The 14741-nt window shown below is 38.6% G+C and overlaps 1 protein-coding gene across 8 annotated transcripts in view; it reads left to right on the forward strand.

The window, feature by feature from the left end:
* The window catches only part of ppfibp2a (PPFIA binding protein 2a), a 46267-nt gene extending 31745 nt beyond the window's left edge, over positions 1 to 14522 (forward strand). For all 8 annotated transcript variants that reach the window (XM_005159197.4, XM_073930355.1, XM_073930356.1 and 5 more), the window contains 9 exons: positions 9299 to 9422; positions 9542 to 9661; positions 9750 to 9897; positions 11398 to 11509; positions 11734 to 11822; positions 11917 to 12039; positions 13154 to 13279; positions 13723 to 13911; positions 14002 to 14522. In XM_005159197.4, coding sequence (XP_005159254.1) covers positions 9299 to 9422; positions 9542 to 9661; positions 9750 to 9897; positions 11398 to 11509; positions 11734 to 11822; positions 11917 to 12039; positions 13154 to 13279; positions 13723 to 13911; positions 14002 to 14205 — 1235 coding nt within the window. In that variant the 3' untranslated portion in view covers positions 14206 to 14522. The remainder of the gene's footprint in view (positions 1 to 9298; positions 9423 to 9541; positions 9662 to 9749; positions 9898 to 11397; positions 11510 to 11733; positions 11823 to 11916; positions 12040 to 13153; positions 13280 to 13722; positions 13912 to 14001) is intronic.
* Positions 14523 to 14741: the final 219 nt, after the last annotated feature.

Here is a 14741-nt window from a genome sequence, read left to right on the forward strand (position 1 = left end):
GCGTTGCACCACGCTCTTTAAATAGCAAATGCATTTGCGCTCATATGTGCATCCATAGGCGTTCTGGTCTAAAAAGGAAGCCATTCTGAGGCCACAGCTGGCGCATTGCCATTTTGAGAAACTATAATAGATTTTTCATTAGACCAAAACAAACCCGGTCTAAACTCCAGCGCAAAGTTGCGCCTCACTTACACAATACTTAATAGCCTACACACAAGATGTAGAGCATTACGCAAATATACATATGAAAAAATTTATATATTAAGGCCTATATATAGGATATATTAAGAATATATATAGGATATAAATATAAAGGATTAAAATATTACAAAACATTATTTTCTAGCCTACATAAATATAAAAAACCACTGCTTTTTGCCTTCTTCATCTCAGGAGGCTTTTTCAGTTCATTCATAACAATTTGCTTTTGTGTAATGTTATTATTATTAGCAGTATTATTTATTATATCCATATTTATATTTGTTTTATTAAAAACAAGCTTAGATTTGCCCACCTGCAGGTTTTAGATATGGGGCACAGCATGTGTTTTAGGATATAACTCAGGTTTTTGAGCACACTTCGTTATTATTGTTTATTTATTCGTTTGCTGGAAATTATAACTGAATTTAGAAAGAGTTTTGAAACAAATATTTGCGCTTAACAAACAAAATTAATTATTTATAGGCTAATTGATGTCTGTGCGTAAAGGTTTCCCTATCCAAGAGCAAAAGTGAAAGTAGATCGATTATCTCTCATTCTTGTGCGGTAGATGCTCTGTTTGACTGTTTTCTGTTAAAAAAAAAAAAAAAAAAAACTGTTAACTGTTAGCTTGTGAAATGCTCAGTTTTTACACTTCCACTTACTTTACATCCTGTAAATAGCAAATGCACTTATGGCGAGACGCAGCTGGCTCTTAAAGGGAATGGGAGATGAGACTCTGATTGGTTTATTCTCAAAACACACCCATAACTCACTAAGAAAATAAACTCAACCCTTTTAGACCATGCACCACAGCGCAAAGCGAATTTTCCCGTCCTTAAATTAGCAAAAATGCATTCTGACACGCCCTGAAAGCGTTTGCGCCCTGCATTTTGCACTTTGTGCATGGAAATAGAGCCGGAGGTCGCAATTTGGTCACTGATGCATGCTTTCAAATTTTTGAATGAATGAATGAATGAATGAATGAATGAATTAATTAATTAATGAACCAATAAATGAATGAATCAATCAATCAATCAAATATGTGATTTTCCACAAAGCCAACCAGAAGTGCTGAAGTATAATTGGCTAAACTGGCATTCGGTGGATTAAAAAAAACTAAAACAAAGAGAGTGTGTTTTAAATAAACATAAATGTTCACTTAGCATGTTTCTTAAACATCTGAAAACACATTATGGTATTTTTATGCTTTAGAAGAGTCAAAAACTTACATACAGCACCTTTATGCCCCATTCACACTGGCTTCAAAGCTTCCCATTCACTTTGAATGGGTGAAGTCAGGCTTTGCCAAACTGCATTGTGGAACCGTCGGCGCCATTTCAGAGGCGTTGTCTGCTGCAAAATTGGGACTTCAGATTGCTGTATGCAAATTGCTGACAAATTTTTTTGGCTGACGCTGCTATGATGATCAATCATATCAGCCCCAACTTCAGACACACCCTCTGTCAAACATTTGTGCTGAAACCCCATGTGAATGGGGCATTAAGCTTTAGCATTACACATTTGTGTGGTTGGAACCAAAGCTGTCTGTTAAAATGTGCTTAGAAATGCTCTGGTTACTAAAGTAACCCTCCTCGGGGAATGGAAATGCTATTAGTGGATTTATTCATTAATCCACTAATTGGGGGATTTCGTTTCAGAAAACCAATCGTCTAAAAGAGTATACAACGGGCCAATGAAATGCCAATGAATTGGCAGTGTAAGCTTGCGCACGTGTGCCTTATTGCCAATTATCTCCGCATATAAGCACAGGTGAAGCAAGTGAACGCCATTCTTTTAAGCTGAAGAGACTGACACTTACAGCTAAGGAACAGTCATTATCACCGAGGAGGGTTACTTTAGGAACCAGAGCGTTCCCTTTCGGATGGGGAACTTCAATGCTATTAGTGGATTTATTCAATTATCCACGAATTGGGGGAATGTATGAAAAATGCCATAATGACTGCACCTTACCTTCGCCTCCGATGAGAGGATAGCCAGGCATAGCGTGAGCACTCCTGCATCAAAGAGAGGGGCGGTCCTCCGACGTGGTCCCTGGCCCTTACTTATCCCACTTCAAAAGAAGTTTTACGTATTTATATATATTTTTTGGGAAGTCTTAAGCATCTAAATAATTCTAGGAAAATACGCAGTCCCGATAGGGAGGACGCTGCGGAGGCCATCTGCTACCCAATGGGGGAGAATGATGGCAAAAATACATATGGACTAACCCTGAAAAGGGGGAGTACACATACAATAAGATGGTTAGCGGAGAGGGAAGACACGGGTCCACCCGTGAGGGGGGACTGCACCGTGGCTGAATAAGCATATGGGATCGTCAAGTGGGAATCACGCATAGCGGGCACCTATACCCAAAACGCGGGCTGACCAGCGGGCAGACGTACAATGTAGTGGGCCAGCAAGTGACTCCTCCGCTGAGTCAGTGCTGGGGGCCTTGGAGGAATCTGCAGGGCTCACCTGACAGGGAACTTTACTGACAGATAAAAAGGCGCACGTATCTCCGTGCAAGGGAGAATGGCGCAGCAAGCGTGTTTCAACACCCTCACCAAATTGTTTCCTCAATCACCAAGGGTTACCTTATACCCTTGAGGAAACTGGCTCCACTCGCAGATAGTAAAACCTTGCAAATGTATTAGGTGTCGCCCAGCCCGCAGCTCTACAGATGTCTGTTAGAGAGGTGCCGGGTACATGTGCCCAAGAGGATGCGATGCTCCGAGTGGAGTGCGCACGCACTCTCGGGGGACACGGCTCGCCTTGGCTCTGAAAGGCGAGAGAGATGGCATCCACTATCCAGTGGGCCAACCTTTGTTTCGATACGGCACTTACCTGCTGCCGACCGCCATAACAGACGCAGAGCTGCTCAGATGATCTAAAGCTCTGAGTGCGGTCCAGATAAATACGCAAAGCGCGAACTGGACAAAGTAAGGAAAGGGCTGGGTCTGCCTCCTCCGGGGGCAGCGCTTGCAGGCACACAACCTGGTCTCTAAATGGCATGGTGGGAACCTTGGGCACATATCCCGGGCGGGGTCTCAGGAACGTGAGAGTAAGCCCGCCCAAATTACAGGCACGAGTCACTGACCGAAAAATGCCTCCAGGTCCCCGACCCTCTAAATCGATATCAAATCGACCAGCAGAGCTGTCTTCAGTGACAGAAATTTTAAAGATACTGAGTTAAGGATCGAAGGGATCTGACGCAGGCTCGTGAGAACGAGGGCGAGATCCTAAAAGGGCATGAGAGGGGGGCGGGGTGGATTAATTCGCCAAGCGCCTCTGAGGAACCGGATGATGAGGTTATGCCTTCCCACGGTGCTGCCAGCCACAGCGTCATGATGAGCGGAGATAGCAGCCACGTAAACCTTGAGTGTGGAGGGCGACAGCCTACTCTCCAGCTTCTTCTAAAGGAAAGAAAGCACAACGCTGATCTGGCAATTTCGGGGGTCTTCTCTGCGAGAGACGCACCATTCAGTGAATAGTGTCCATTTCAGGGCGTAGGTGCGCCTCGTGGAGGGGGCTCTAGCCTGAGTGATGGTATTAACCACCGTAATCGGTAGGTTACCTAAGTCTTCCTCGCGTCCTGAAAAGGATGTGCTGCACGACTGTGTTGCTCTTTTAGGAAATAAGCAACCTATACGCACAGCTCTGGAGGACCGGACCCAAAGAACGCCAGGCAAGGGAGAATCCCAGCTCGACCGTCTGCTGCCACGTATACCCACAGTGGACCGGGAAAAACTCTCGTTCGCTCAAATTGCTGTAAATAGCAGAAGGAACCCTCATCGACTCTCTCAGAAGGCTGTAAAGTCTCTGAAGTGAAAAGGATGGCGTTCCCTTGCTTCACCTGTGCTTATATGCGGAGATGATTGGCAATAAGGCACACGTACGCAAGCTTACGCTGCTGATTCATTGGCATTTCATTGGCCCGTTGTATACTCTTTCCGACGATTGGCTTTCTGAAACAAAATCCCCCAATTCGTGGATTAATGAATAAATCCACTAATGGCATTGAAGTTCCCCATCCGAAGGGAAACATAATTTATTTTTAAAGGGGTGGTTCAATAATAGAAATTCTGTTATTGATTACTCACCCCATGTTGATACAATTCTCTGAGACCCCTGTTCATCCTCAAAGCATTCAAATTAAATGGTTAGTTAACCTAACAGTGAAGTTAAAGTCAGAATTATTAGCCCTCCTGTTTATTTTTTCCCCAATTTCTGTTTAACAGAGAGAAAAAAATGTTTCAACACATTACTGCCTGAGAGGGGTTTCAAAGATGTCCACCGAGTGAAATGACTTGCCTCAAAAGGACTTTGCTTTAAATCTGTACAAATGAAATAATGGTCCTATTGCTGTCGGAAGTTGTATAGAATCTGGTTCTCAGTTCCCAGCCCTGTTTCCTTGTATATGCTGGTTTGATTTATCGGGGCTTGTAGTATGAAGTCAATTTTTAGTAGCTCCCCTCCCATCTCTTCTGTGTGTGTGTGTTTTAATTTAACTAAGTAAAACCACTTCTACCATCCCTTGCCTTTGATGGGCTCTAATGAAAGGGTCTCCCGCCATGGCCAGAGCAACTTTCGTATGGGCCCCACCTGTTCAGGACCCACCCTGTGTCTAAAGCTTGACTGAGGGGAGGCAAATCACTGCCAGATGGGCAAACATGCTTTGACAGGCAGGGAAACTGGAGACTGGCCCGTGAAAACCTGTTCCGTTTGACTTTACTGCTCCATTAGCAGCGCTGCATACAGGTAATTTATACAAATATATAACAATGGGCTAATTGTACTGAAGCTCAAAATACTGCACACAGAGTTCTTTGTCTTTACAGTAAATGTGTAATTGCATGGGGATTTGTCAAATTGCAGCTAAAAGTAAAAGAGTGTAATACCACTGAATGCCACAATTAAGAGATCTGTTTGCTTTTTCTGGAATCGCTCTCCCTTCTTTCATGCAATTTCTTCCTTTAATTTAGATTTTTTTTAAATACACTTTCACTGTATTTAAGAGGATAATCCAGAAGCTATTTTTAGCAATGCACCACATAGCATTTCAATGTATCTATTACTTTGTGAGAATCTATGAAGCCATACAGCCATAAAGCCATGCAGTTCTGCGAATGATGATGTTAAATATAGATTAGAAATATTACTACTTGTTTTATTTATTTTTTTGTTTTTACTATTGTTTTACATGTTATCAGCACTTGTGCAATATTTGGTATGCCTAAAGTTAACAAGAACCGCCAACCTGATTTCGCCAAGTAGGACATGTTCCTGGATCAATATCTATGTTGATCCTGGAACAACATTTATATCAGCCAATCAGAATTAAGGGACACAATTACTGTTTATGTTAAGTTTTATTGATAGGCTTATGGATAGGTTTATGGACTTCTAGATGATTGTTATCCAACTATTATTGTCCTCTGATTTTAGAAATAATTTACAATATTGGTTGGGTTTAGGGCAGGGGTGGCCAACTGTTCCTGGAGATCTACCTTTCTGCAGATTTCAGTTGCAACTCATATCAAACACACCTGCCTGTAATTAGCAAGTGCTGTTCAGGTCCTAGTTAATTGGTTCAGGTGCGTTTGATCAGGGTAGGTAAACTGCAGAAATGTAGATCTCCAGGAGCAGAGTTGAGCACCCCTTGTTTTAGTGGTGGACAAAGCGAGGCTTCTTGAAGCTTCTAAACGTTTCGAAACCCAACTCTACAGTGACACCTAGTGGTCATCTTTGATGGATTGCACTGAAACGGCTTCAGCAAAGAACTGTTGTACAAATTGAGGTATTAAACCCCACTTTGTAGGATTGAACCTTTAAATGATTTAGTGGAGCAGTGAGGATTCCTGACTACCATGCAGGGATAGTGGGTTCGAATCCAGGCTAAAGCTGTTTTGAATGGTTAATATCTGCTTGAAAGGCTTTTATCGTTTTGTTTTAACATTGGTCTGGCATCCTAATAAACACATTGTGAATAAATATGTCTTGTTTTGGTCATAAAACAGGGCTGTTGCTAGATCAGACACGTTGTGGCCAGAAGTTAACAATTACTATTTATATTATTCATTAAATTTCCCATTTATTGTATTTTATTAACATCTACCCAAACCCTAAACCTGATCATCACAGTACTGTAAAAATAATATTACAGTGTTACAAAAATTATGCTGATATGATGCCGTATGCGCAGCTGTATCCTATCTAGACTAGACCAAAAAACAGTAACATAAATTAAAATACATAAAATCATGATTTCGGAGTATTTGTACAAGTCGGGATTTGAACCCAAAAGCCATTTGAAGCACAGTAACAAAGTGCACACATACGGTCCACTATGAGACAAATGTTGATTTTGACCCTGTCAGTCAATGCAGATTCACCAGGTCTCGAAACGCTTCTGAACTGATCAATGCTTTGAATCGAATTAGTCACGTGACCTGAGTGTTTCGGATCATGCTTCGTTGCAGTGTTTCGAAACACTTGCGCTTCAGGATCTCGACACTGTGTCGAAATATAATTTTTATGTCAGCCATCCCTACCAGGCAATATCTATGTACTACAATTTCGAACAAAAATTATGATCCAGGATCAACATAGATGTTAATCCAGGATCGCATCATACTTGGCAATATCATGAACAAGAATATATGTGAGCAGTTTATACATTATTAACAACCCTGCAAACAATTTTGTGTTTAATAGACATCTAAACGTAGATAGCTTGGCTAAAACAAGACTAAACTTGTCAGTAAAGATCTAATGCACATCTAAGAATAGCCAGAAAACTAGACTAGTTGTCAAATAGACAGATGAGAGAAACTTTATATGTGTAGTCATTCATTTCTGTGTTTTTTTTTTTTTTTTTTGTGATGACTAGTTTTGGCCTATTCTTAGACGTCTTTTAGATTTCACTGGCAGCCCAAGTTTAGCCTTGTTTTAGCCAAGTCAACTATGTTTAGACATCTATTAGACATCTTAAAAAAATGCTTGCTGGGAAATAGGGCCAATTACAATAATGGCAATAAGGAATAATTCACAAATCTGTAAATAATCTATTACAATGTAATCATTGTAGATAAATAACTCTACCTCAAGCCAAATGTAGAGCTCAAATAAATTTAATTTCCACACAATTCAACATTTTAGACATTCTGTTGACTATTGATCAGCAAATATGTCACTTCATGTGCAATATCAGTATGTGGAATGTTAGTAGACCACTTGATTATTGTCTATTTACATGTTACTTTTAATGCCACAACTCCCAACATTCTATTGGTTATAAGTAATTTCGCAATAATGTCTGAGCGTATTCTAACCCTAACCTAATAGTTTACTAATACGTTTCTAACACTCAAATGTGGGCAAAACTGTAGTTTACATCAGGGGTGTCCAACCCTATTCCTGGAGATCTATCTTCTTGCAGATTTCAGTTGTAACTCATATCAAACACACCTGCCTGTAAATATCAAGTGCTGTTCAAGTCCTAGTCAATTGGTTTCGGTGTGTCACACTGGACTTTTCTCCCCATAGACTTCCATTCATTCGCATGCGAATGCGTCAGACCAGAAACGCAGGGTCATGCGTCAAGTTTTGCAGTTTGCTGAGATGCAAAGTTCAAGCTTGATGAACTCTGACCTGCGAAATCACATCACTTGACTGCATGAAACCAATCGAGGATCAACACATGACCTCTCTAGACAAAAATTGAAAACATGGACCAACCGCTCGCTTTTCTTATCATCAATCGAATTGCACAAATGCAAACTCTAGTGCAGGGGTCACCAAACTTGTTCCTGGAGGGCCGGTGCCCTGCAGATTTTCACTCCAACTCTAATCAAACACACCTGAACAAACTAATCAAGGTCTTATTTGGTAAACTTGAAACATCCAGACAGGTGTGTTGAGGCAAGTTGGAGATAAACCCTACCTTAAACAAGGCTAAACTTGGGCTGCCAGTGAAAATCTAATAGTCTTCTGAGAATAGCTAAAAACAGACCAGTCGTCAAATTTTATATGTGTACTTTATTTCTGTTTATTGGATGACTAGTCTAATTTTGGCCAATTCTTAGATTATTAGATTTTCTCTGACAGCCCAAATTTAGCCTTGATTTAGCCAAGGTGGCTATGTTTAGACATCTATTAGACATATTTTAAAAACAAAAAATGCTGTAAAATGTGGAAAATTACAATGATAGCAATAAAGAATAATTCACCAATAAATATGTAAAATATCAATAAGTTTATAAGTGTAGATAAATAAATCTACCTCCAGCCAAATTTGCAGCTCAAACAATTGTCATTTCTACACAATGTCACATTTTAGGCATTCTGTTGACTATTGATCAGCAAATTTGCAACTTCAAGTGTAAAATCAGTTTTGTAATGTTAGTAGACTGCTTGCTTAGTGTCTATCAACATGCTACTTTTAATGCTTCACCTCTCAACCAGTAACTTTGTTGGGAGTTCATACTGACCTTAACTTTAATCTAATAGTGTACTAATACTTTTCTAACACTCTAATCAGAGCAATAGTTTACATGAGGGGTGTGTCCAACCCTATTCCTTATTATGGAGATTCACCTCCCTGCAGATTTCAGTTGCAACCCATATGGAACACACTTCCCTGCAATTAGCAAGTGCTGTTCAGTTCCCAAGTAATTGGTTCAGGTGTGTTTGATCAGGGTTGAAGCTAAACTCTGCAGGAAGGTCGATCTCCAGAAACAGGGTTAAGCACCCCTGGTTGCTTGTTCTTGCAACATTACCTGGCTACAGGCAAATCATTTAACCAACAAAAAAAATAATAAATATGCTGTGTGTAGGAAGAACTTTGAAATGAGTGCTAGTCCCAATTGGAGATGATGACTAATTAGAAAACACATGAAAATAAAGCATGTCAAACCATACTCTCAGAAACTAAGAACTATACAAAGAAACTCAGAATATAAATAGCATACAAAGAAACAGCCAACAATGGACTAGTATTTACTAAAAATGCTAAAACTGGAGCCTAAGATATAAACTTACAAAATACAATTTGTTGTTTTGTCATGCTTATTGATTCACTCTCATTTTTGCTTTACAGAAACAATGAAGGACACAACCAATTCTGATCTTTCTTCAGTATCGTCTGGGGCTGAATCAGGCCAGCAGTCTCCTGTCTCACAGGAAAATGTCAAAAACACCAGCATACGCAAATTGTGGGGAAAGTGAGTTTATTCATAATAATACAATGCAAATGTGACATTACTATTGAAGAAAACACAATTAAACAATCTCTGCCTTCTCTCTCCTTTTCAAAAAAAAAAAATAATAATAATAATAAAAGGATGAAGAGGACAGGTGTGCTGTCAGATGACTTGGAGCCCACACAGTTTAAGAGAGGGGGGTTCAGGGCTACAGCTGGACCTCGGCTAATACGAACACCTGATTCTGGACGCTCATCTCGGTAGATTTCCCTTTATGAATTAACATGGTCAGAGCCACTTATGTAATAATAAATAATATTGCTGTAATTGTTTTCTTGTCTTCATCAGTTCACAAACACCCTTCTGTAAGTGGACAACAGAGCAAGTGTGTGGCTGGATGGAGGAGTGTGGTTTGGGTCAGTATGTCAGTTTGGCCCGCCAGTGGGTGGATAGTGGACAAACCCTCCTCTCTGCAACTCCACAGGAACTTGAGAAGGTTTGTTTTCATTAGTATGGTATTTTATCTTTAAACCATAGTTTGTCTTGTGTGCTATTGTTTTACCAGCCACAAAAATAAACAATATCCAGGCGATTGTTGTTACAGAATAATGCTCGACAGGCTTAACATTAGATGTTGTATATGACTGAAGTTTTTTTATTTTTTTTATTTGACAACATCCTGGATGAAGTTAATCCCGCATATAAACAAAAACGATATAAAGATTAGACTCAAAACAAAATTAACAATAATAATAATAATAATAATAGTAATAATAATAGTAATAATAATAATAATAATAATTTATATGTTTTTTGGTTAAAAGCAAAGCTAACAGAAACAAAAATGGCTGAATGGAGCATACTTTATCTTATTTATTATTCAGTCACAAGATGTTGACAAACAGTGGCATGACTAGTGTCAGCCTCAGATGTCACACTAAGCACCACTCTTGGACCTGTGGCTAAACGTCTGACGCACATATGGTATACTTTTTTCTCAACACATTAACAGGCCCCTAGTTGTCCTCTGATTGCTTTAAATATGCAAGATTTCTGGGAGTCAAGTGGTCAGCAAACTTACATCTGGAAAGAAGTATATAATAAAGCCATAATGTTTATCTCAGTCTGCATCTACATACATGTCCTACTGATTTCTTATATTTTTTGTTGATGTATTTTTAAGGATATTGATGCATTGTTGTTGCAAATGTTTAAAGACCATTATGAGTGAAGGCTGTTATTCTGTGGACACTCACATGCCCATAAACATGACGCAACTCAAAAGGAAAGATTATTCATTGCTTAAACTGTCAGTCAAATAGCATTTTGGGCGGTCCTTGATCATTCAAAGTGAGCAAAGTTCTATGTCATTAGTTTGAGCGGTTGTTATCTCAGAATAACCAGCCTGATCTCACAGGGAAACGTAACTATTTTACATTTTGTACGATTTTAAAAAGGAGGGATGGCACCAAGCCCCACTGCTAAACCCACTCCATTGGGGGATAAGCAAATTCATTGAATTAGCCACTTAATCAAAAAGTTATGAATTGCTTTAAGATTGAGTTGGAATAACATTCCTTCAAATTTTGCGACTGACCAATCAGAATCATAGCCAAGTAATAAGTATACAGACATCCCAAGTTGGGAAAAGTGACTTCCGGGGGGAAAATACATGATTTGTGGGAGTTGTTTTTGTTGCATGATGTATATGAAGAGTGGTGGGTTGGTGGGGTGGGTTTGTGGTGCTTTTGTATTTGATGAGCTGGGAGTGAAGGGGTTAGGTTGGGCAACATATTTGAAGAGCAAGGGCGTATTTGAGATACTCACGACTTAAGGTAGATTATTATTTCGGGAGTCTCTATGCATATGCGGGAGACTCCTGGAACGTCTGGGAGACTTGGAATGTCTGAGAATATATGGTATATCCACCATGCAATAAAGTCTTTCTGAAACATTAGTAGTACTAATAACGTGTCTTGTGCTCTGTTCTGAATAGGAGATTTGTATTAAACATCCTCTGCACAGAAAGAAATTGCAACTAGCTCTCAGAGCATTCAGTAACAAGACAATGGAGAAATCTTCCGAACTGGATCATATCTGGGTTACACGTATGTAATAATCTTAATATTTTAAACTTAATGAAGCTGAACTGTTGCCCTCTGTGGAGTTGCACTACAGCTAAGTCACAACTTGCACCATCAATAACAGCTTGCGATACAGTACATTTTGCTTAAACTGCATGTTCATAAATGAAATTTCATCTGTTTCTGTTTGCCATTTCAAATAAATGCATGTGTTCTGCCAATATTTTCCACATCCTTATTTGCTGTAGGTTGGCTTGATGACATTGGTTTACCACAGTACAAAGATCAGTTTTATGAAAGTAAGGTTGATGGGCGCATGCTACAGTACCTAACAGTGGTAAGATGAAGTTAATTTTACCCCTGTGTAACAACGTTTTCATCTAGGTGAACATGAGTTTGTAAAATGTTAAAATGATGTGCTTTTCTCTCAGAATGACCTCTTGTTTCTGAAAGTCACCAGTCAGCTTCATCATCTGAGCATTAAATGTGCAATCCATGTCCTTCATGTTAACAAGTTTAACCCAAACTGCTTGAGACGGAGGCCAGGAGATGAGGTGATTGCAGTTTTACATTCTATAAACATGCAGACAAGCATGCTCTAATGTGCTACATGCTCTAAATGTTATAGCAATGTTAAATATAATAGAGCTACTGTTAACCATTTGATCACTGTGAAATGGATGCCTATTGTAAACTGTCAGTAAATTAAGTTGCACATTAACAGTTTTAATTATTTGGGGAAACAAATTAGCCCAAACATTTTGATAAAAGCGATTAAAATTTTTCATCTTATTTCATATTAGTTCATTTAAAAATAATATTTATTATTGATTAACGCTGCTTAAATGATTCATAATTTGTACATGAAGTAATCACTGAAGAGCAGACACAATTAGATAAGGCAAAAATCTGTAAAAGGAGAGATGAGCAAAACAACAACACGGTTCTCCCATCAACAGAGACATACAAATACAAGGGCACTTTAAATCTCTCAAGATTTCACAAGACAATGATCCAACTCCACAATCAGCATTTGCCATTTTTACTTATTACAAACCAATTTGCTTGTAATTGTTTCAAATCCCTATTGAGTTCATGATAATGCACACTTTACCCTTGAATTAATTAATCTCTGAATCTCTTAATAATATCATGAATAAAATATGAAGCTGAGTTGTATTAGCTTTTTTTATTAGTTTTTTTTTCTTTTTTCTTTTTTTTCTTTTTACTTTTAAGTCACTTTTAAGGGTCACACTATGTTATACGATCCATCCTCAGGCAGGTTTCCCAGTTCATTTAAACTGCTAAGTGTGAGTGCTCCAATTCGGGCCCAGGTGTGGTTCAGTTGGCCAACCCTGGCCCAGTTGGAATAGGTGTGCCACAGTGCGGTTCAGTTGGGGTTTGGCGTGGTAGGATTGTAGTGTGAGTGCAAAGCGTGCCTGAGTGCGAAACTGAAGATGCAACTTCACATTTAAGGGACTTCATATGGATTTATTATTCATTCCTTTTTTTTTTTTTTTTAAGATTTATTTTTGCCAAACAAGCTTTATAATCAATCATCAGCTAAGTGTCAACTCTTAAAATGTAAATTTTAGGGTGAAATATCCCCTTAAGTTAACATTTTGTTAGAATTCACTGTTTTAAACTAGATTTAATTCCATTCTGCAGTTCAAGACGTCTCCTTCTGAGGTGGTGCAGTGGTCCAACCACCGTGTGATGGAGTGGTTGAGGTCGGTGGATCTGGCTGAATATGCTCCAAACCTGAGAGGCAGTGGTGTTCATGGAGGCCTAATTGTGAGTCCCAGGGGCTACATACATATGAGGGGGTACCACACAAACTACTTGTTCTCCCGTAAAACAATTTATGATCCAATTACAGATGTCTAATCAGGTTCTGATACACAATCTGTTTTTTTTATATTTACACACTGTGTAAGTATTGTACTTTCACTTGAACAAAGAGTGTAAAGTGTGGATGAGTTTTCACCTTTTTTTTTAGTTCCAAATCGCAAAAAAATATAAAGCTTAGAAATATTTACTGCAAAAAAGACCAAACACTCATTGTTCTGATTAATGAATACTTAATTTATACTTAAAATTAATAAATAAAGTAATACAAATACAATCTTTAATTTCAATTTCAATTTTTCTTTTTTTTTTTTTTTGCAGAAGAAAGTCCATGTTTTAAATATTTTGTCGTGAAATATCTGTCTATGTTTTGTGTTTATGTATTGCAGATCCTAGAACCTCGTTTTCATTCAGAGACCCTGGCGTTGTTGCTTAACATCCCTCCACAGAAAACTCTCCTGAGACGACACCTGGCCACCAATTTCTACACACTGGTTGGGCTCCAGGCACAGCAGGAGAAACGAGAGTTTGCCAATGCCAGTGGCCATGCTCCCCTTACCACCACTGCGAAAGTCAGGGTATGATATTCCAAACACTGTCATTGAAATTATTTATGGTCTTCTATGTATCACTTATAAAGTATTTTACTCTTTTTTTTTCTGTTTTAGCCAAAGAAGCTTGGTTTTACTCACTTCAGACAGTTGAGAAAGCTCAAGATGGATGAATCAGCAGATTATATATGCCCCATGGATACAGGGACCTCACCAGTGCTAAATGGAACACCAAAGAAACATTATGCAAGCTTCAGGGGGATCAGCCCCATCCTAGCCAGAGAATCAGACAGACTGGAGCAGGTTGGGTCTAAGGGCTGATTCATTGCTTCTTTAGTTCAGCCTCTCTTAGCCAAGTAATACCACGCTTAACTCCATCAAATGTCAGCAAAAGAGTAACTTCAATCTGCTGCTTGAGAAACATCAGAATTAATTATGCAATCAGTCATAGCATTATTCTGGATGAGATGGGCTATAATCTCAGCAAAAATAATAGATACATATTATTATTATTATTATTATTATTATTATTATTATTTGTTTTTGTTTAGTGCCAATGCTAAAATTTGTTCTTGAATGCTTAATTTTTGAGTTCTTTTTTATATAATAAATGTCCAATAAAAAGCTTTTTTCTTTAATATTTATTCATCTCTTTGTCTTTAACAAACCATTTGCAACATTATAATACAAATTGTGTGCCAAACTAAAATGAGGTAACATTTTAGAATAGAGTTTCATTTTTAATGAATCGGAAATGGGTAATGCAATATTGACATGCTAGTTTAAATTATCACAAAGCATCTACTTTAAACGTGTAAGTGAGTTTCTCTGAATCTTATATATATATATTTGTTTTT

The sequence above is a fragment of the Danio rerio genome, chromosome 18, assembly GCF_049306965.1.
Source record: "Danio rerio strain Tuebingen ecotype United States chromosome 18, GRCz12tu, whole genome shotgun sequence".
Taxonomy (NCBI): Eukaryota; Metazoa; Chordata; class Actinopteri; order Cypriniformes; family Danionidae; genus Danio; species Danio rerio.